At 45.7% G+C, this 22,216-nt stretch overlaps 1 protein-coding gene across 1 annotated transcript in view; it reads left to right on the plus strand.

The window, feature by feature from the left end:
- The first annotated feature begins 2,648 nt into the window (after nt 1-2,648).
- The window catches only part of RELL1 (RELT like 1), a 61,548-nt gene continuing 41,980 nt past the window's right edge, over nt 2,649-22,216 (plus strand). The window contains exon 1 of the mRNA XM_084901232.1: nt 2,649-2,875. Coding sequence (XP_084757358.1) covers nt 2,788-2,875 — 88 coding nt within the window. The 5' untranslated portion in view covers nt 2,649-2,787. The remainder of the gene's footprint in view (nt 2,876-22,216) is intronic.

Below are 22,216 nucleotides of genomic sequence, written 5' to 3' on the forward strand. Positions count from 1 at the left end.
CTTTCCTTCCTCAGTCGTTCCTTTCTCCCTCCCTTTAGCAAGATGTGCAAATGCAAGTATTTGGGTTGTGTGACAGTATAAGATAACTATAGAGTGTCAAGCATCAAGTGTTACGGAAAAGTCTGAGAAGGGAAATTTCAGCAACTTGGTTTCCAGCCCTGGCTCTTACTAGGTATGAGATGTCAGGCAAGCCACTTAACTATCCCTGATCTGTAAAATTAGGGGCTTGGTAGATGATTACTGAGATTTCCTCCAGTTTTAGATACTGGATTGCATTTTTATTTTTGGAAAGTCACAGCAGACATCCAATTCAAATATGTTGTTAACAATGATTTTGTCTTCAAAAAAATTTTTTTTAAAAAATTGATTTCAGAGAGAAGTGAGAAGGAGAGAGAGATAGAAACATCAATGATGAAAGAGAATCATCAGTTGGCTGCCTCCTGCATGCCTCCTACTGGGGATTGAACCTGCAGCAATCTGGACGTGTGCCCTGACTGGAATTAAACCTGGACCTCCTGGTTCATGGGTCCATGCTCAACCATTGAGCCCCACTGGCCAGGAGGATCTTCCCTTTTTAATTGAAAGTTCAGTCTCTGAGGAAAGAGTGAAACATCATTAAGATTTAAAACGATATTTTACATTTGGAATAGATCTTTTGGTCCAAGCATTTTGCATCATTAGTTCCCAAGCCAGGGCTGGCTTTCTGGGTGCAGTTGCACAGGTCTCTACACTGAGAAGGGCTCCATGATTGATTTATGCTCCACTTTTGCCGTCTTGAAATTTTTCATGTTTGAACAAAAGGCCCTGTGTTTTGGTTTTACACTGGGCTCTGCAAAGTTATATGGCTGGTTCTGGCTACCACTTACAATTTACAGTGTAAATTCTAAGCATGGGGCTCTCTCCTTTTTTGGTGAGAAGCCTACACTGACCTCTTTCCTCTGCAGCCATTCTGTTTTTATGTTGGTTATAAAACTGCTTCACCAGCCAGGCTGCAGGATGTGAGGACAACTGTGCACAGAACATACAGTGCCTGCCTTTGACTTCAAAGGGCAGAGGCTTCATCACTCAGCCCAGCCATCTGCAGGGGTAGAGCCTCTTGTCAGCAGCAATTCCCACATTAGTGCAAATGTTTGCAAGGGCCTAGTAGATGGCATGGAGGACTCAGAGAGAAGATAAGAAGTCATTTGAATATTAAAGGCTGTCCCTCAGGCCAAGGAAGTGCTCCATTCTGTAAACACCCCCAGTCTCCACTCCAAGCCCTTATTCATGTTCTTAGTATTTTTTCAAGGCCTGACCACCCTGCTTCAGAAGTCTCTAAAGTGAAATAAGAAGTAACTACTCAGAGACAGGATCTGAGATCAGTGCTTGGGATGACGATTCAACTTGAAAAATCACTTCTGACCCCTTAGTGTATGCTATCAGTAATCCAGCAGGAAGCAAACATAATGAAGATGAGCTAATTCCAATTTGTTCCCATGGCCTGGCCATCATGGGTTTACTCCCAGCCTGTGAAATGGGGATACTATCATAGAGCTTTATTAGATTTATTATCTATAGATTTATTATAATAAAAAAAAAGCATAATATGCTAACTAGACCGGATAGCCAAACGATCCTTCTGGATGTCATTCTGGACATCTTTCTGGATGAATCTGCTGCAGCAAGGGCCGAGGCAGAGGCAGTTAGGGTGATCAGGCAGCAGGCAGGGGTGTTAGGGGTGATCAGGCAGGCAGAGGGGTTAGGAGCCAGAGGTACCAGATTGTGAGAGGAATGTCCAACTGCCGGTTTAGGCCTGATCCCACAGGGATCCCTTTAGGATTGGGCTTAAACCAGCAGTTGGACATTCCCCAAGGGGTCCCCAATTACAAGAGGTTGCAGGCGGGGCTGAGGGGCTTCCCTTTCCCCCTTGCATGAATTTCGTACACCAGGCCTCTAGTAAGGATATGAGGAGATAATCACTGACTAAGCACTGGAAGAAATACTTTGTGGAAGTATTTGCAAGGTGTAGTGTAGCACACAATTTTTTAAAAAGGCGATTTATTCCTGGAGGCATGTACAGATCCAACTCCTCCCCCCCCCCCCCCCCCCCGGGCAATAGGAGTAGCTTAAATGAAAGCAGAGATAGGAAGAAATTTAAATGATTTGCCTTCTCTCAATTTTCAAACAGTGGAATTTGACATCCAGAGCAGCACCAAGGGGTCGGTATGCCAGCTGAATAGAGATGCCACCAGAGAAAAAAAGATCGTGCCCACGCCCATGCTGGCCATGTTTGCATCCAGAGCTTCCCGACCCTCTGTTTTCCTTTTCCCACGCCCCGGTACCAGAGCCTGGGCGGGTAAGCTGACTCAGCCCCTGCCCTGGGCTCCCGCGCAATCCTCCTCGCAGTTGCGGTAAAACCCGGCTCAGAAAGGAAGCGGGGGATGCGAGAGGGGGCGTGACCTGAACCCAGAGGGCGTGGCCTTGGACGCTGTGGGCGGGGCACAGGGGCGGGGCCTTTCCGAATCGGGCCGCTGAAGCTGTGACCACATAGAAAACAAGCAAGCGGGAGGCGGGGCCAGCGGCGGTGGGCGGGTACGTGGGCGGGGCCACGTAGCTGGGCGCGGAGACGCAGGGCGGAGCCCCGGTGGGTGGGGCCGGAGGGGCGGGGCCCGGGCGGGGTCCACCGCGCGCGCGGGGGCCAAGCTCTGCCAGTCCGCGCGCGCCCGCCCGCCGGCTCCGGAGCTTCCTGCGCGGTCCGCCTGGTCCCGGGACGCGGCGCCCCAGGGGAGAGGGCGAAGGGACGCGGCGATGGCCCTGCGGGGACTCCCGGATTTCGCCGTCCTCGCCGCTGCGGTCTTGGTGGCGGGCACCGTGAGCTCGCCGCTGGTGGCCCCGGGTGAGTTTCTCGCCGGGTTTGGGGCTCGCGGCGAGGGGGACGGAGGATTGGGGGGGAGGCGAGGGATCCAGATCTCAACCCCCTCTGCGCCCCGCGCGCTCTAGTCCGGGCTCGGCCCCCGGTGCCGGCGCTGAACTTCGGGCGGTTCGGGCGGCCCGGGCGGGTTCGATCCCTCCGTTTCCCGCCGGCGGGGCTCCCGCCTTCACTCCCCTCGCCGGCTCCTCTGAGGACCTGTTCCCCCGCGCCCCCACCTCCGAGTTGTCCCCGGTGCAGGGACCCGGCCTGGCCTCGCCTTCCTCGGGGGGCGCCTCCTCCAGGCAGGCTCGCCGGAGCCCCGCTTGTCCTCAAAGGCTCCGCGAGCGGAAGATCGTGACACCGGAGACCGACCGACCGGGTGCGCTATCGCCGCCGTCCTTCCCCCCCCTCCCGTCCTTTTATAGTTTAAAACCTTGGGCCGAGTTTCCATGTCTTCACTTTCCAAGTTTTCATTTATTTTTAGTGGTTGCATGCATTCTGGTAACAGGTTGGGGATTTCAGATATCTTCTCACATGTTCCTGTAGAAATCAGGCTTGGGGGGGGGGGAAAAAAAAAAGGGAAGACGCGTTCGTGGACTTGACAGTTTTTGTTTGCTTTCTCTCGAGAGGATCCCTGTCACCACAAAAGGAACCTTCTGCGGTCAGGGCAGGAAGCCACCGCGGAGATGATAAAAGTGTCGTCGCCCACGATGAGCTCAGAGCAGGAATGTTTCATGGAAACCTAAGAGGCATATGCAACTTGTCCTTGCCTCAAAACTCTTGTATTTATGCAACTGTAGGCACCAGGGAGTCCTCACCACCATCCATTCCCCTTCTTTTTTTAAAATTTTATTTATTTATTTATTTATTTATTTTCTTTCATTTTTTTATTAAGGTATTATATGTGTACATATCTTACCAGTCCCCCCCCCGGTCCCGTACATGCCCTCCCACCCCAGAGTTTTGCGTCCATTGGTTATGCTTATTATGCATGCATACAAGTCCTTCTTAATTGCTACCTCGTTGAGTGTTTTTAAAAAAATAATCATACGTGAATACCTTCTGGGCCAATTGGGGTTACCACCCCCTGGAACCTTAGGTCAGGAGCTCTAAGCTGGAGCAGCTCCTCTCCAGGTCCCCATAAATAAGCATCTGGAAGCCTGCCCACTGTGACCGTCTCCTCCATAAAAACACACACTGCTGCTCCTCACCCCGGAGAAGCTTCCAGTGACAGCTTTTAAACTGGCTTGTCACCCTGGCCTTGACTTTTTCATAGAAACCAGAACACGTGAGGCAGGAAGCAGCGTGGATAATCTGTCTCCCGAGTCTTTATGAGCAGACCTGTGTATTTCCTTCCGCTATCCTTCCCTTCTGGGGACGTGCAGCTAGGGACATGCATTATAGATGGGCTGGGAGAGTTCGGTGTATAGCCTGCGTTTCGCTGCTGAGACAGGTAGGTGCGTTACCAGGTTCAAAGGAGACCCGAGGTGGTAGACAGCCGTGAGAAATACAGAGCCAGCTGCTCCCGAATTTGAAGAGTTTAAAACTGGGAGTAAAATTCAGCACCTGATGATGCATGTAATCCTCCATCCACACGAGAAATCCACCCCCCTGGAGGAAGTGTGTGTGTCCATGGATCTCTGGTCTGCACCCAGGAACGTGAGAAAAGCTCATTGATTTTGCACAGTCACCTTTTTGATGAGAGAGAACACATCATAAGCGTAAGGTATCTAAAAAGGAAAGGGAACCGAGTACAGGTTTGTCAGGATGCCCCGAGGCCTGACGAGTCAATAGCTGGCCACCCGTTGGCATGTAAGACAGTGTTGTGTTTGCTGGGCATGTTGGGAAGTCGGGAGAAAGAAAAGGGAAGTATGTTGATTGCCTGTGACGTGCCAGGCTTCGAGTTGTGCACTTTATGTGCATTTTTGCACTTATAGCTCATAACCCTGGGAAGCTGTAGTTTCCAGGGAGGCAACGGAGGCCCAGAGCAGTTAGACAGTTGAGCCCGCGTCACATAGCTAAGGTATCAGTCAGCATTGAATCAGAGAAGCAGAATCCCTAGGAGGTGAGTGTTCCTCTCTATCTGTGTATCTTTATCTTTGATCACCTAGCCAGCCTACTTCCAAAGTTCATTCATTCTCTTTCCTCTATACCCACTGGTCCCCAGAGAGAAAATAGAGCAGGAATCTTGTTGAGAAGGTAAGACAGGGAGTTTGGGACATTTTAAAGTTGTAGGCATGGGCTTATCAGAAGGTGGGAAGCAGAGGGAAGATCAAATAGCCTCTGGGTGGGTTGTGGCAGTGTCTATCACTTCCTGCCTCGTAGGCGAATCTCATTAAATGCCTGTCTTCTCAGTAGCAGCGTTTGAAACGAAACACCCCAAGCAGCAGAAGGGACGATTTTCCACACCTTGGCTTATTTATGTATGTTCTTCAGTTCTCTGGTTACTCAGCCTTTGGGCTTGTTTGTTTCTCTTCTGGCAGTGGGCACAGCCTCCTGGTAAGGAGAGAGCGGCGAAGGTCCAGGGGCTGGTGAATGAGAAGTGCCCTCTCCCTGGCTCTGAGGGCTGCCCTCCAGCCTCCTCACTCCTCATTGAGATGCTAAAGATAAACTTTATTAAATTCTGTTTCTCCTTTGGCCAGGTAGCTACCCAGATGTACATACACATCAGTAGACAGAATATTTGAAAAAAGCACCCCTTGGAATTTGGGCTTTCCAAGTCCAAATTTAATTTAAAGAGGAAATGAAACATTTGAGAAGTGCTTGTTGTTCCCTCTCCTCTCCTGTTTTCACCCTGGCCCCCCAGATCAATCAATCCATCATCTATTTGGGAGTAATTGAATTTGAATGAGAGAGGTCAAAGCTCTAAGTCAGTGATTGGCAGACTCATTAGTCAACAGAGCCAAATAGCAACAGGACAACGATGGAAATTTCTTTGGAGAGCCAAATTTTTTAAACTTTAAACTTCTTCTAATGCCACTTCTTCAAAATAGACTTGCCCAGTCCGCGGTATTTTGTGGAAGAGCCACACTCAAAGGGCCAAAGAGCCACATGTGGCTTGTGAGCTGAGGTTTGCCGACCACTGTTCTAGGTGATAGAAGCAAAAATTTTCATTGTTACTTCAAATTGTTTGGCTCGGATATTGAAGTTTAATTATATATTGAGAAGTTATTTAAAAAGTACAACAGTGATTTAAATTGTCATTGGTTAAAACTATTATGTGAGTGGTTTCTAATTATTTTAGGGCATTTTGGCAGTGGGTAAAGATTTGATAGGCTGCTGAAAGCAGGTGGAATAAGGCGTGTGGTGTGGCTACTAAAGACTAAAAGTGGGGTTAATTCACTGTAGGCACTCTTTAGAGGAAGGAATGGCATGTTTATTCTGTTTTATGACAGGTTCTTGTCTGTGTACTCAGGTTATTTAATTGTTACTAAATACTAGAATATTTTTTTAGACTTATTGATTTCAGAGAGAGAAACATAAGTTTGTTGTTTCACTTATTCATGCATTCATTGGTTGATCCTTTAAGTACTAGAATAATTTAAATATTCGTTTTTTTTATAGACGAAGAAATTTCATCTCTGACAAGTTAGCTTAAAAAGTCACTTAATAAAGTATTTGACTGTCTAACCACTATTCTGTACACCTGAAACTAAAAATAATATTGAATGCAAACTGTACTTGAAAAGTAAAAAAAAAAAAAAAGAAAAGAAAGAAAGAAAAAAAGAAAGAAAAAAAAAAAAACACGAAAAGAAAAAGTCACTCAATTATTCTAAGTGAAATAAACCAGTTAGAGAAAGACAAATATCACATGATCTCACATATGTGGAATCTAATGAACAGAATAAACTAAAAAACAAAATAGACCCAGAGAAATTGAATCATGCAACAGACTGAGGTATTTCAGAGGTCAGGGGTCAGGGTGTGAAGAGATTAACCAAAGGGGGAGGGGAAAAAAAAAAAATATATATATATATCCCACAGACACTGATAATAGTGTGTTGAAGGCCTGGAGAAAAGGTGGAGGGGGTCAATGGGGGAAAAAGGGGACATCTGTAATACTTTCAATAATAAAGATTTTTATAAAGAAAAGAAAAAGTCACTCAAATGTATGTTGGGTTTTGACCTTGGTCAGATCTATTCTATTCTGAAGCCTGTTCATATTATATTACAAAATCATTTTGTTTTTCTTTCAAGTGAGAAATTTACTTTTTTTCTAAGGTAATTATATAATAAAAGAACACTAAGGGTAACGGCAGGATACAGTGGAAAGAGCATCAGGCTCTAAGTCAGAGACCTGGACTTGAAGTGAAAAGTCAAGAAGAGCCCCTACCGCTTTCCGCAGTGTGGCTCTCTGTCTCCATTTTCTTACCTGTAAAATGGACGTGTGCCAACTCCTATCTTTATCTGCCTTATTGGTCACCAGTAGGTATCAAATGCGCCATTGTCTCTGAAAGGTCTTAGCAAATGGCAAAGTGGCATATACCTTTTATTCTGTGTATCTTTTTTTCTGTATTTCTTCCACAAAGTGCCCATCAGGTTGGACTTATATTGCAATGTCAATCAAACTATCTAATAAATGTATACTACCCATACTGTAAGGATTTCATTCTTTAAGTGGTGATGCTTTTGCAATGATGGGTTCATTGGAAATATATAAAAGCCCAAAGTGACGCTTCAGATTCATGAGTTTGCTGCCACTGACTGGGAGCAAGTCTTCTTTTCCCACTTTCCCTCTGCTAAAATACAGTGCTCTGGGTATTTTGGGAAATCTCCACAAGATTTAAAGTTTGGGGGGAGTGTGAAAATTGGTACCTTGATTGTTTGAATTTGTATGTTCTCGATTACTAGTATATTGACTATTTTTTCTAGTATTTGAGCCATTTGCATGTGTATGGACAATTCTGAAATCTGAAAATCTTTGAAAACCAAAAGGGTTATTTTTAGGGTTTTTGCATACCCGGTTGGTGGTAAACCTTAATCTGAACCAGTGTGAGATTCTATAGTATATATTTATCCCACTCAGTGTGAATACTGCTAAGTTTTGCTGCAGTTATGTTAGTGAGTTTGATTTCTGAGTGTTACATAATGTGTGCTAAATGCATTACCGTACTCTTTTGGAATCACAGGCAGACTTTCGAGGCACATCTGACCCCCAGGTTTTCAGATAAGGGATCATGGTCCTGCAGTTTCCTCTTTGTGACTCATCTGTTCTTGTCTGTGGGCAGCCAACTGTAAAACTGCTCGAAACAGTAAAGTGTCCTATGGAGAAAATAACTCCTCAGAGGAGTGGTATGTCGTGAAAAGAAGCATTATTTCAGTATTCTGCTGTGGAATCGAGTAAGATACAGATGTCTGGGGAAAGCAGGAGTTTTGTTGATTCTAGGTGGCTTTAGGGATGAGTGCCCATTATCCTGGGCCAATTTCTCCCCTGCCAGTCATTGACATACCTCTCTTTGTGAGGGAGAAAATGAATAGAATCCACCCAGGGGACTTTTGGGGGAAGGAGGGGTGGGTAGAGGGTGGCAGATACTCAGGCAAACTGAGTTCCTGTGCCCAGTCATCTCACCTTGAGGATCCTTTTGCCAAACCAGCTGAACTCGGGGAACTGGTTTTCCGTTCCCCCTGTGAGGTACCCCAAGGCCCCATCTTCTTGTCGTTGCTCATGCCAGGGTCCAAACAGCCGAGCTCTCCCTGGCTCCCCTTCCATTTGGTTTGTACATCCCGGGGGTATGAGCACCAATAAACTGCCTGTGGTGCAGAGGGGAGAAAGTCTTTGAACCATTTTTCTCCTCTGTAGCATAGAACAAGTATGGCAGAGTTGCCTTGTGGATTGTTTTGAGATAAAACATGCATAGATTACTGTCCTATCACCCTGAACACGCCTGATCTTGTCTGATCTCAGAGGCTAAGCAGGGTCGGGCCTGGTGAGTACTTGGATGGGAGATAAAACATGTTTGGCATGAAGTGCTCAAAAAGTATATTATTATTTTGTTCTTAACTAAATTCTAACCTGCCCAGTTATCAGAGGGCACAAAGTTCTGAACTGCCCCAGAGGTTTCTTTTCAGGTGCCCTCTCTCTTCTTGCTCTTGAGCCCTGGATGCTGAGGGTGGTGGGCAGTGGGCTACAGGGGAGGGTGAGGAATAGGGACCTGTGGGTCTGGCAGGGAATTTTCTTGGGATGCAGGGAAACATAGGACTGAGCCATTTAGCTACTAAAATTAGGCAAGGAAAGAGAGAAAGAAAAAAAAGGAAACTGTTTCCTTATGTGACATATGTTGGGGGGAAGAATTTTGGAAGATTCACCAATTGGTTTATTTCTAGCCAGTCCATCAATAGGTATAGCCATAAAATTTTGATAGTTTCCCCCTAAGATTGGATGTAATTATTGGCATGATTTCTTATTATCCAGCTTTTGAACCTATGCTAATGAGTGACTTAGGGTGGTACAGCCTCCTGATGTAGGTCTAAGCAGTGCTGTAGATCTGAGCCCTTTACCTGGGGGGTCTGGTGCTGTCTCCCTGTAGACAGTGTCAGAACTAATTACTTGGTGGTGCTGGAAAAAACACAAATTAGAATGAGCAGAATCCTGTGGCTCTAGGGCTGGAAGGGACCTTGATAATCTCCCTAAAGCTGCTTATTTTTAAACTAGAGGCCTGGTGCATGCAATTCATGCATGGAGGGTGCGTGTCCCTCAGCCCAGCCTGCACCCTCTCTAATCTGGGACCCCTCAAGGGATGTTCGATGTCCCTCTCACAATCCAGGACCTCTGGCTCCCAACCACTCACCTGCCTGCCTGCCTGATTGCCCCTAACTGCTTCTGCCTTCCTGCCTGATCACCCCCTAACCACTCCCCTGCCAACCTGCCTTCCCCTGTCAGCCTGGTCACCCCTAACTGCCCTCCCCTGCGGGCCTGGTTGCCTGTAACTGCCCTCCATTGCAGGCCTGATAACCCACAACTGCCCTCCCTTGCCTGTCATCTTGTGGCAGCCGTCTTGTGTCCACGTGGGGGTGGCCATCTTGTGTGTTGGAGTGATGGTAAATTTGCATATTATGCTTTTATTAGATGAGATTTTACTTATTAAATTGATTGGGGTGACATGGTCAACATTCAGGTATGCGTTTCTGTGTTATAAAATCTGTATAATGTACTGTGTGCCCACCACCCAAAGTCAAATCTCCTGTCACCTTATGTTCGGACCCCCTTCTCTCCCAACCTGCTTCCCTCCAGCAACCACCACACTGCTGTTTGTGTTCACAAGGTTCAGTTTTATATCCCACATATGAGTGAAATCATAATGGTTCTTAGCTTTTTCTGAAAAACTTACTAGTATTTCACTCAGGGTAATGCTGCTATTTCATCCTTTCTCATGACCCAGTAGTGTTTAGTAGATCAGGAAGCTGAGTTAGCAAAGCCAGGACTCTTCCCTTGTGTCTTAGCCGGCCGGTCACTGAAGTGGCCCAGCAATGCTGCTCTTGGCAAAGCTCCTGGGTCTGCATTGGCCCTCGGTCCTCTCACTCCAGGGCTTGGCATCTCAGCTCTGGATCTGGGGTGAGCGGCCCTGAGGAGAATAACTTTGGCTGCCTAACTTCTGAGACGAATTGTGTTGTTTTCAGTTGTGTAATTTTAGGGTCAGAGGGCACTTGGTGGCCATCTTGTAATGAATTCCTCTCTTTGCAGATAGAGAAACTGAGCCTGAGAGGTTCAGTGGCCTGTGGAAGGCAGTGAGGGCCGTGGTTCGCCAGCAGCAGAGGAGCAGACATTAGGTTTGGTGAGGGAGGGCCTGTGTGTGTGTGAGTTTTGGTCACGGTCCAAGACTGAGATTCAAGCACAGGACCCAGAACAGAGCAGACATTTAAAGACTGGAAGAAAGGAAGGAAGGAAGAGAGGAAGGAGGGAAGCCAGAGCTGGAATCCAGGTGTTTTTGCTGGCAGTGGCGAGAATGGCACCAGGTGCTAGGCCGGTGGGGTCAGACCGGGCCTTGGTTTAGCAACCTCAGTACTGGCTAGGAAAGAATTCAGAGCTGAGACTCAAGCTATAAGATCAAGTTTATTTAGAAGGTCAGAGATGGAAGAAGTGAGTGGTAGAAGAATGGGCTGAGGAAACAAGTTACCGAGGTGAAAGAAGGGGCCTTTGTTGCTTAGGAGAAAGAAGGGTAAGGTAAGGCGTCAGGAGGAGAATGGGGGAGGCTGGGGAGGGGAAAGGCATGGGTGTGCTTCTGAGAGGGAGCCCAAGGGTTTTTAAGGGTGGGGATTTCAGGGGAGGTCCCAGGGGAGGATCTCAATAGAATATTCATCGGTTTTCCAGGTGTGTCTTTTCAGAGTCCTGGTCTCCACTGATAGATTGGTTAGTGTAAGGGCAGGGGGTTCTGAGTCAATGCAGCAGGTCCTGAGTCAGCCATGGTATTGCTTGTCTGGCTTTGCTGCTTTTCTAGGCCTGGCCCCGAAACACCATTGAGGCCTAGAAGCAATTTGAGGTGGGCCAGCACCTCACTGTCCTGGTGGCTTAATGCTTAAGGGCTGTTCTCTGGCTCCCTTGTTTGTACTCCCTCTAAAGGGTCTGACCTTCATGACTAGCAACATGTCAGGGGAGGAAAGGTCAGGGGAGGGTCCAAACTGCATGACCACTATGTGAAAGGTCAGGGGGTCCACACCGCCAGACCAGAGAGAGATGCTAGGGGAGGAAAGGTCACCCTGGGGGTGAGAGCCTTGATTTTGAAGTTTTGCCCGTTGCTGGGCACCTGGAGCTTTCTGCCGTGATGACCTTCTGTACCTGGCCCATCGTCCTTGCTCTGCTCTTGTCTGTCTGATTGCCTACTACATTCTGACTCTGTCAAGGCTTTTTCTTTATAATAAAGCAAACAGTTAGGCTTTCCCACAAATCTTGGCTTCCCAAATTGGTGGTCAGCCAGACTAGAGGCCATGGAGATAAAAAGAAAGGACAATAAAAAGGAAGCAGGTACTGCTTTTATCAGGTGAGCATGGTGTGACGTTGATACGATTGGAGTCAGTACAAAGGTTTTCAAATTCATTCATGAAGCTCTTTTCAAAGACAAACTAAGTTCAGTTGCATTTCTACAACCAGTATTTCAAATGTACCTATTAATTGTATATCATATTTCATATTTTATACCTTCCCTTTATACCTTTGTTTCATGGATTAAGTTTCTGATTTCTTTATTAATTCAGCAAATGTCATTAAACTGCCTAACTGTGTGTGTGTGTGTGTGTGTGTGTGTGTGTGTGTTTGTGTGTGTGCGAGGGGATGTGAATGAAATAGACTCAGATTATGCTTTTATGGAGTTTTAACAGGTTATCAGGGAAGACAATTAAACAGGCAATCATGATAAAGTGTCATTGGCACCTCCATAAGGAAACTATGGCCCAGAGCCAGAGTATCTAACCTGTAACTGGGGGTGGGGTGAGAATCCAATAAAGGCTGAGCAAGACTTTTTGGAGGAAATGAAGTTTAAACTTGTAAAAATGTCAATGGTAAGCCAGGTGAAGGTAACTAGAAGTCACAGAAGAGAAGAGGTGAGAGCAAGCAAAGCTATAGCAGTGGTTCCTAAACTTGAGCGTGTATCCGAATGTACCAGAGGGCTGTCAAAACCCAGGTGGCTGGGCTCCACCCCATTAGGTCTGGGAAGGGCCCGGAGAATTTTTCTAGCACATTCCCAAGTGATGCTGCCTAAGGATCAAGGGTGATCAGAGGTGGAAGAAATAGTGGGTTGTGTTTCTTTTAACCTGGAATCCCACCCCTCCGTGTGGGCTATCCATATCCTGTCCTCCATTCATCCTGCAAACTGAGATCTGGGGTAACACATCCAGCCCTAGCCGGTTTGGCTCAGTGGATAGCGCATCGGCCTATGGACTGACGGTTCCCGGGTTTGATTCTGGCTAAGGACACATGCCTGGGTTGTGGGCTTGATCTCCAGTAGGGGGTGTGCAGGAGGCAACCGATCAGTGGTTCTCTCTCATCATTGATGTTTCTATCTCTCCTTCTCCCCTCCTCTCTAAAATAAAAATATATTTAAAAGAAAGAAAGAAAGAGTGACACTTCCAGGAAAACTTGGATGCACTGATGTTATCTCCTTGGAATCCATGAATACATGTTGCATCCATTCCATGTTATTTAATAGAAAATTATATGCAGTTGTTACCATTGTTCTTGCTCTCACGAGAGCTCCTCGAGGCAGCGGCACATAGAAGATAAGACAAACACAGATCAGATTTATGTCTTGCAACCTCAACAAGGACAGACTGCCGTATTCTCTGTGTTGTAGAGATGAGGAAACCGAGCCCGAGTAGCCAAGACGAAGAGAAGTGAAATGTCTCCCTCAAGTCACAGATGAGGGGAAGCCAAAGCTAGATGTATGTTCATGTTCACAATTGTTGTGTGTGTTATGTGCAATTGCATGTGCTCCGTGCTCAGCTCCTCCGGTAAAAGGAAGGTTTTCTATTTCTCTACTTGTTTTACTTTTTTATTGCAGGTCCATCTACTTAACGAGAATACCAAGGCATCTTATAAATTGAATGTAGCTTTTGTTTTTAGTAAAAAATGGGCAGTTACCCAAGGAATTCTTCAAGAATTGTTTATTTGCGCTTAGAATAAATATTTGAAGGAAGTAAGTCAATGTACAGGTCATTAGGTTTATGAATGATTTTTATAGAATTTTGGCATGAGGTAGATATTAAGAGAAAAGCTATTTCAGTTTCCGGAAAAGACACAAATAAGGCTTCTTGACTGGCCAGGTGAGGTTAGCCAAGTGAAGACTTATAAAGGAACTTGTATATGAAATATTGATATTATGTAACAGATAAGGTTGAAAACAAACAAATTCTTTTCAGTATCCATAACATGCCCAGCCTTTCTTCCTCCTGCTCATACACAAACAGAAAGTGATTTTCTGAGACTCCTGTCAGGGGTGGAGCTTTGAAGAATTCACTGGGCTTTCTGTCTCACAATATAACTCGAACAACAATTTCCAAATGCTCGAACAGCTCTTCATAGCTGGAAGTCTCCAACACAATCATGTGAATTATTCACATTTTAAAAAACAGCAGCCGGAATTTCCTGGCATTGGCGAAGTGGCAGATGACTATTGAACAGGCATTCCTGGGGCTTTCTTTGCGTGTTTGTGCTATACGCTTTGTGTGGCCTGAATGCTTCTGCGCCTTCCTTAATTCCTTCCATCCTCCGCCCCCTCTATTAAAGGCAAAACACAAAGCCACCACTGATAGCAAAAAAAAAGAGGCTGTGGACATTGCTTACAGCTAGGTGAGAGGGCCAAGAAGCTGGATGTGGAAGATAAAACTCATTTCCCATGCATGATTGCCAAAGTGATGTCTTAATAGTCTTTGCAGATAATACTAATAGATATTTCTTACACACAGTGTGTCTGTGATTCATTTTCACATGAGGACCTCATTTGAGTCACTGTTGGGTGTTGTGTAAATATGTAAAATGAAGAACAAACTTGGCTTCTGTCCTGTACAAGCTTGGGTTGAGAAGGGAAGATAAACTATGAATACATTGTGGAATGAGGGAGAATGCGTTTGGTGTAACCCGAGAACCACAGACAAGGTGCTGCGCGGGGTCACCGAAGAGACATTTTCCTTCTGATCAGAGGGATGGAAAAACCTTACTAGGCTGAAACTTGGCATTTTATTTAAAAAAAATATATATATTTTATTGATTTTTTACAGAGGAAGGAAGAGGGATAGAGAGTTAGAAACATCAATGAGAGAGAAACATTGATCAGCTGCCTCCTGCACACTCCCTACTGGGGATGTGCCCGCAACCAAGGCACATGCCCTTGACTGGAATCAAACCTGGGACCTTTCAGTCCACAGGCCGACGCTCTATCCACTGAGCCAAACTGGTTTTGGCTAAAACTTGGCATTTTAAACGGACCTGGAAGGGAGTGTCGGGAAAGGAATAGCCTGTGCAAAGGTGTGGAGGCAGGAAAGGGAACGTCAGCGCAGCCCTGGTACAGGCTGCAGAGCGGAGGCGGAGGCCAGGCTGGGAAGCTCCTGAAACTACGCACTTCACCGTAGGAGCCTGGGGGCTGAGGATGGAGTGGGGTGGAGGGTGGGGGCAGTAGAAGGTCGGGGTCCTCAGGCTTTGTGATGTGAGGGAAAGAGCTCAGAATTTTTATGAGTTTATTTGAGCCATAGCCGCATAACTTCAGCAAGGCAGTTCCTATTTTTTTTTCCCCTGGGGGAGGAGGAGGAAGAGAGAGGAGAGGAGATAAGATCTATTTTTTTAATACACTTCAGAGTTTGAAGGATCAAACACATAATTATAACCCTTTGTAAGTAATACAAATATGACCTGCATAAGTATTTAGGTTTCATTTAATACCTATAGTATGTTGATAGAAATAGTTTTTTAAAGTTAAAGAAGTGTTGAGAAACTGGAATCATGAAATAAGCATAGTTATAATCTTGGTGTGAAGGCCAAGAAGTGTTCATTAGTGGTAAAAGCAAGCTACTTGTGTATTTGTCTTACATTAGAGTAAACCCTCTGAGATTGTACAAATCACCTTGATTCCTGAATTCTGTGCTAAACATTTGTTTTTAGAAGGCTGTTGTGCATTTCCGTCTTAGCCTATTGCTGTTCAAGTTCTTTTCTCTCCTGGCGAGGAGGATGTCGGTGTAAGAAGCATAGAGAATTTTTATGAGTTTATTTGAGCCAAACTGAGGACTATGCCAGGGAACAAGATCTCAAATGCTCCTGTGGAATAACAGTTTTGCAGTTCCTTTTTTGCCTTTGAAATCAAGGAGGGGACACGCGTCAATGTGGGAATTGGATTACAGGATGTTTAACAAGATTATGTGCTCTTTTGAGGGTTAATGCCCCCTTCGAGGGATATTACTTCTGGTATTTCAAAGGCACATTAACCTAGATGCACAAGAATGATGGACAGGTCTGGCCGGTGTTGCTCATTGGTTGAGCATGGACCCATGACCCAGGAGGCCACAGTTTGATTGTAGACCAAAGGTTTCATAGCATTGTCTCTGTCTCTAGTCAGTGGGAATATCTTATATGTAAATTTTATGGATTTCACTTATAGGTAGTCTTTCTTACTGAGGTGTTTCCGGTATTCTGGTTTACTCTACAGCATTAATTTTAGTGTTAGGTTGACCTGTAATTTATAATCTTACCACTCAGAGATAACTAGTGTGAACATTTTGGCATCTTTTCCAACAAAATAAATCAAACTACCGTTTCATATTTGTTTGTTCACTTTAACATTTTTCATTAACAAGCTATTATAGATCGTTTGGACAAAGTTAACTATATATGGCAAATCTGTTTCTTTCGTGCAAATTATTTCTGTTGTTGTAAGTCAAAGGGAAGTTTAGGGTTTCTGAGAAGAAATGAACAATTTCAACAGTGTAAAATGTAAATTAGGAGGGTCTTTTGATTTTGCTTTTTATAAATGGTAGCAGGATTTTATTTTATTTTTTGAAATTTGTAGTTGATGCAAAAAAGAAAATAGATAAATTGACTTGGAGAGAATATAACTTCTATACACCTTCCTTTCCCAATAATTCACTCACTAGGATAAACCATTCTGTCATTCTAGATTTATTTACTGAATTTCTACTCAAGACTCTAACTCAACTAGAGATGAGCTATGGGTAAATCAATTTCATGGAACTTTAGTGAATATCAAAACTGTTAGGGATAATAGAGCACAGAGTATGAGCTTTGCACCCTGGCTGCCTGGATTAAAATCTCACCTCTGCCACTTGCTAACTGTGTGGCCTGATGCAGGTTACTCATCTCTCTGTGCTTTAGTTTCATATCTGTAAAATGGGGCTGCAAATAATGATGCCTACCCCATAGGGTTATTGTAAGGGTTAAATGAGTTTATACCTGTAAAGTACTTTGGATAGTAACTAACTGTACAATGTGTTCCAAACATGTGACGGTTGTTAATAGTATTTTTCTTGCTACTGGTGTTTTGAGAGTTCTTACTGAGTTTAATGCTGTCACTTTCACATTTATTTCTTCCCCTTAAAATCAAATTTTCTATGTGCAGGGTTTTCCTAATTCTGTTTCATCTTTCCTTTGCTTCGCTCGCCTTTTCTGAAGTGATCTCTATTTTCTGTCCTAGTCCCTCTTCTGCTTTGCTCTTTCTCTGACAGCATTAGCGGAGACTTCACATCAGAGGACTTCTCGTGACAGAACGTTTACTAATCTTTGTTTTTCTGCCCCCATATTCCCAGGAGGCAGGCCACATGCCTGGCTGCACCTGTGACTAACGGGAAAACCCTGTGTTTAGGAGTTCTGCCGTGTTCTGTTTAATCGGTGTCCACTTCCTGTTCCTGGAAGAAAAAGAAACTGCGGGGCTGGTGACAGAGTGTGGGAGCTGCGTGTGTGACAGCTGCCCCCTCACCTCTGGGCTTGTGCAGTAATTCTGTCCCGACATTTACCACTGTCTCCTCCAGTCTGGCTCACGTGGCTCCCCGTCCTTCCCTGCCTGTCGCTTGGGCATCAGCAGAGCCGTAAGCTTGGTGAGGATAGCCCTGTTTACAGTTATTAGCACTGATAGCAGTCGTCATGGCAACGGCAGCTAACTCTTATTGAGCACTGACCGGGCTAGGCACTCTGGCAAACCCAGGTTCATCTCTCTTAAGACTCAGGAACAATTCCGCTCTTATCTTCCTTTTAGAGATGAGGACACTGAGGCCCAGGGTAGTTAACTGACTTGCCTGGGGTCTCATAGCTAGCAACCAAGTTGAATGAACAGAGTGCAGCCAAGAGAAAGCTGGCTTCCGCTCTGGCCTCCTTGCTTCCTGGGCCGCAGCTTTCGCTCGGAGCTTGGGCCCTGATGGCAGCAGACCTGGGTTCCAATGCTGGCCGCCCCCCAGAGGAGCCGCCTTGGCTTCAACACTCTGTTCTTTAATGTCTCCAGTAAAAAGCGCCAGGCACACAAATAAACACTCAGTGCACATTCGCTGCCATTAGCAGCTGGTGGTGGAGTAGTTCCATGTCCCAGAGGCCTTGGGTGTAGCAGGGCAATCCCTTTCCGGCCAGTGCCGGGCCATCTTCCTCTTCGAAGGCCTTGCTGAGCCCCCACCAGCTCTTGTCATCCCTGTTGTTGTCCCACGTGGTTGGCTGTGTTTCTTCCTGCCCTGTGGACATTAGTTGGCTGCAGTCTGGCCCTGCAGGGGCAGGTTGGACCCAGAAACCAGGGACCCAGCTCCCCGAGGCTGAGTCCTCTGCGCCAGCTCGCGCTCGCGCTCTCTCTCTCTCTCTCTCTCTCTCTCTCTCTCTCTCTCTCTCTCTCTCTCTCTCTCTCTCTCTTTGTGTGATGCTCCAGGGGAACCCCCTAAACTGGTCTTGTTGTCTCTGCCTGAAACAGGCCATCTGGGCCTGTTTTCTTCCCATTTGGTGGTTTTACTTTGACACTTGCCGCTCAGCTTCCTCCCATAGTTTAAATAATTCCTAACCTACTCCCTGCTTGGCCTCGCCCGAGGAATGTGCATGAGGAGATCAGTTAAGGATCACGACCCCGTGGAAAGAGGGCAGAGCGTTTGGCCAGGGTGTGTCAGCTTGGCTCCTTCAGCACTCCCGCGGTTTGGACTGTGACGGTGTTCCCCAAAAATCCATCAGAGGGCCAATCCCCAAAGCTGGTCTTAGGAGTGTGCAGCTATTTGCGGTCTTCTAATGAATCTTTGCTGAATGGATGAGCACAGGGCTTCCTGGTATAGTTAGATCTTTCAGAAAGGGCTTTATCCAACAAGGGTGTAAAGCTATGGGATGTATCAGTTCTGCTTTCAAAAGAATTTGTGTTTTTCAAAACTGTCTGCATTTGGGGGTATAAGTACATTGGACATTCTATCCCACCAAATAGTACCTTAAAACCGCTTACTAAGTTACAGTGAGGGTGGGCACCTGATCAGTTACCAGGGGCCCTTCAGAAGGTTGGGGTCTGCTTGTGCAGGGTCCATTAGCAGGTGTTTAAGATGCTCCCACTGTGTTCCAGGAACTGTGATAGGGATTAGAGATACAAAGACACTTCTACCTGGGGAAGCAGGCGAGTTTGACATAAATGAGGATTTCCCTGCGGAATCAGTGTTGCCCACAGAATGCCGGAGTGATGTGTGTTGTAGTGAGATGGGTGGGGAAGATGTCAGCGGCTCTGAGTTTTGGTTCCGCCTGGCTTGTTTCTCTGTTCAGTGATGTCGTGTTAGGCCACTGATTTATTTGCAAAATAATATCTCATCCACCCACTTGACTACTTCCTTGGGACTTGAGGTTTCAGACAAAACAATGACTGTCAAAGTACCAATGGCATTTGGGTGGGAACTTTATATCTTTTACTAGAGGCCCGGTGCACGGATTTGTGCACTGGTGGGGTCCCTCAGCCTGGCCTGCAGGTATTGGGTCGAAACTGGCTTTCCAACATCCCGCAAGGGGTCCCGGATTGTGAGGGTGTAGGCCAGGCTAAAGGACCCCACCAGTGCATCGTAGGGCCTGGGAAGGGGCCATGCAGGAGCTCCAGGACATGTTTGGCCCATCTTGCCCAGTCCTGATCTGTCAGACCCCAGCAGCAAGCTAACCTACCAGTCAGAGCATCTGCTCCGTGGTGGTCAGAGCATGTCATAGCGACTGGTCAAACAGTCAAACAGTTGGAGGGACAATTAGCATATTAGGCTTTTATGTATTTAGATGGTGTCTCTAGCTACTGAGTGTGATTGAAGATTTTCTTCCTTCTTCCTCTTCCTTTCCTTTTTCTTTCTTCTGAAAGATTTTCAGATATCACGTAATTAACATGTTAAGTACAAATTATGTTTGTGGCAAGTCTTGAATTGCTTCCAAGTATAATAGTTTGTGAATAATAATGTGCAAACACATATATGGATGGGATACTTTTTTCATAGATAGAAAAATATCTTCCTTTACCTTCATAAAGTTTTGGAAGGGTAAAATAGAGCTAGTCTTTAGAGTGAGCTTTTGCTTTATGCAGTTAAGTTAATAATGGGAAATTTTATGCTGCTGAAATTTTTTTTTTTAAATGAAGTCAATACAAAGTTTATCTTGCTTTAGCTGACTTTAATAATTTTTCATGCATTTGATTTTTACATTAAAAATGCATGAACATTACAATGTTTATCATACATAATAGGGTTATATGTATGATTGAGGCAGATGAAGAGAAGCAGATTTCTTGGGTTTAAAGATATTAGGCTGGGTGGGTGTGGACCTGGGCTCCATCCCAGCCCAGGGGTTAGTTGGTGATGATTTAACCCACCTGTTTACTGTGAGGCACGTGTCACTCACTAGATAGAATTGAAGGCTGCCTCTGCTCTCACAGACACTGTGGCTGAGAGTGTGAGGCCTGGGGCCAGGTTGCCTGGGTTAGATCCTGTCCCACCTCGCACATTGGGGCTTGTTATTGAACCTTGTATGCATCATTTTCCTCATCTTTGGATGGGGGTAATTGCTGGAAGCCAATTCCAGCATGTTATAACTGCAAGAGTTTCATCGAAAGGTTAATGGAACTTGGGGACTAACAAGGGCCGAGTCACATGTGTCGTCACCTGTTGGGAATGGCTAGCGGCACTTCCCCAAACCTGAAAAGGATGCATTAAGATGATTGCTTGCTGCCAGACAGCTCAGGGCATTTTAATCTACATGTTATTGGCTCCTGTTGGCCAAACACCTGAATAGCTGAAGGCAATTCCCCATTCTGATAATGCTTTTGTATGAAACCCTACCCTTTGATGTGTATATATATCTCCACCTTGCCTTAGGACAATTTGTGTTAATAAAAAGCAAGGGGTCCTGAGACAAGGAGAACTTGGTTTTCTTCAGCCAGGCTCCTCTGACCCCCAGTGTCTTTTAAAATTATCTTTAGTCTCTTGACTCTTATGTAGTCTACACACAGCCCTTCTCCAGATTCCTGAACCCTTCTAGATGCCCGATCAAGACCACCGGCATTAAATGTCGCCCAACGTCTGACATTAGGTAGTGAGAAAACCTACCTTACCGATGTTGTAGAAATGAAATGAGATTGTAAAGAAGCATCTAGAACAGTGCCTGATACACTGCAAATACCCAGTAAATGCTGTCTTATAATTGTTTTAATGTAGCAACTCATTCTTCATAAGACACCACCTTTTGAAAAGAATCTGAAGTGAGCATTAGCTTTCTGACGTTCTCTTGCTTTATGGTCACTTCAAACAGATGACTTTTTATTTTATTTTAAAAATACATTTTTACTGATTTCAGAGAGGAAGGCAGAGAGTGAGTAAAAGTGATAGAAACATCAATGATGAGAGAGAATCATTGATGAGCTGCCTCCTGCATGCCCTCTACTGAAATCCTGGCGTGTGCTCTTACTGGGAATTAGGTTGACCCTTAACCACACCGACCAGGCCAAATGACTTTTTAAAAAATCCCATTTTTTTTTTTTTTTTTTCTTGAATGGCCATCACTTAGACTCTTCAAGATGCAGAAAGGTCTATCAAGTCTCTCTCCACTCTGTCCTCCAGCCACCCAGGCCCTCTGCTGGATACATAGTGCCATCAGTAAGTAAAGATTTTTTAAAAATGCTCCAAATGGACAACACAAAAATAACAAGAGGAGGAGGAAAGGCAAGGGAAGGGAAGGGAAGGGGTAGGAGGACAGGAGAAGTGGATGGGGGGATTCAGGGAGGTCCTGAGCTCTCCTGGTCCCTGCAGCCCCTGGCTGACACCCCTCTCTGAGGACCTTGTGATGGGTCTTCCTGTGTGGGGTCTGCCTTCTCTGCCTTAGAGGCCTGATTGGTGGCTTCATGGCCTGTGTCCCAGGCAGATACTGGTGAGCTGACCGTGCTCTGGTCTGGGGTGAGGCCAGGTCAGATGAGCCTTCTGCTGTCTTCTAAATGGAAACCATTGTTTGAGGTGCTCTGGGAGGTTCAGGAAGAGCCCAGAAGTTGAGATCCTTGGCTTCTTACCACACGGGGATCCTAAAGTGAATCAGTCCCCTCCCAAGGAGCAGCTGTGGGGCTGTTAGTACGTAGATGTCTTTGTGCAATCCTTTGGTGCCCTTAGGGGAATTGTGTTTGGTCAGGGAGTTTCGAGGTCTTAAGAAATCACTTCAGTCTGGCCGGTGTGGCTCAGTGGTTGAGTGTCAACCTATGAAGCAGGAGGTCACAGTGAGATTCCCAGTCAGGGCACATGCCTGGCTTTCGGGCTGGATTGGCAGCCCATAAATGATTCCATCCATTATCCTTTCTCCTCATTGATGTTTCTATCTCTCTCTTCCTCTCTGAAATCATTAAAAAATATAATCAATCAATCATTCAATCAATCAATCATTTCAAA

The sequence above is a fragment of the Pipistrellus hanaki genome, assembly GCF_964339955.1.
Source record: "Pipistrellus hanaki genome assembly, chromosome: 1".
Classification (NCBI taxonomy): Eukaryota; Metazoa; Chordata; class Mammalia; order Chiroptera; family Vespertilionidae; genus Pipistrellus; species Pipistrellus hanaki.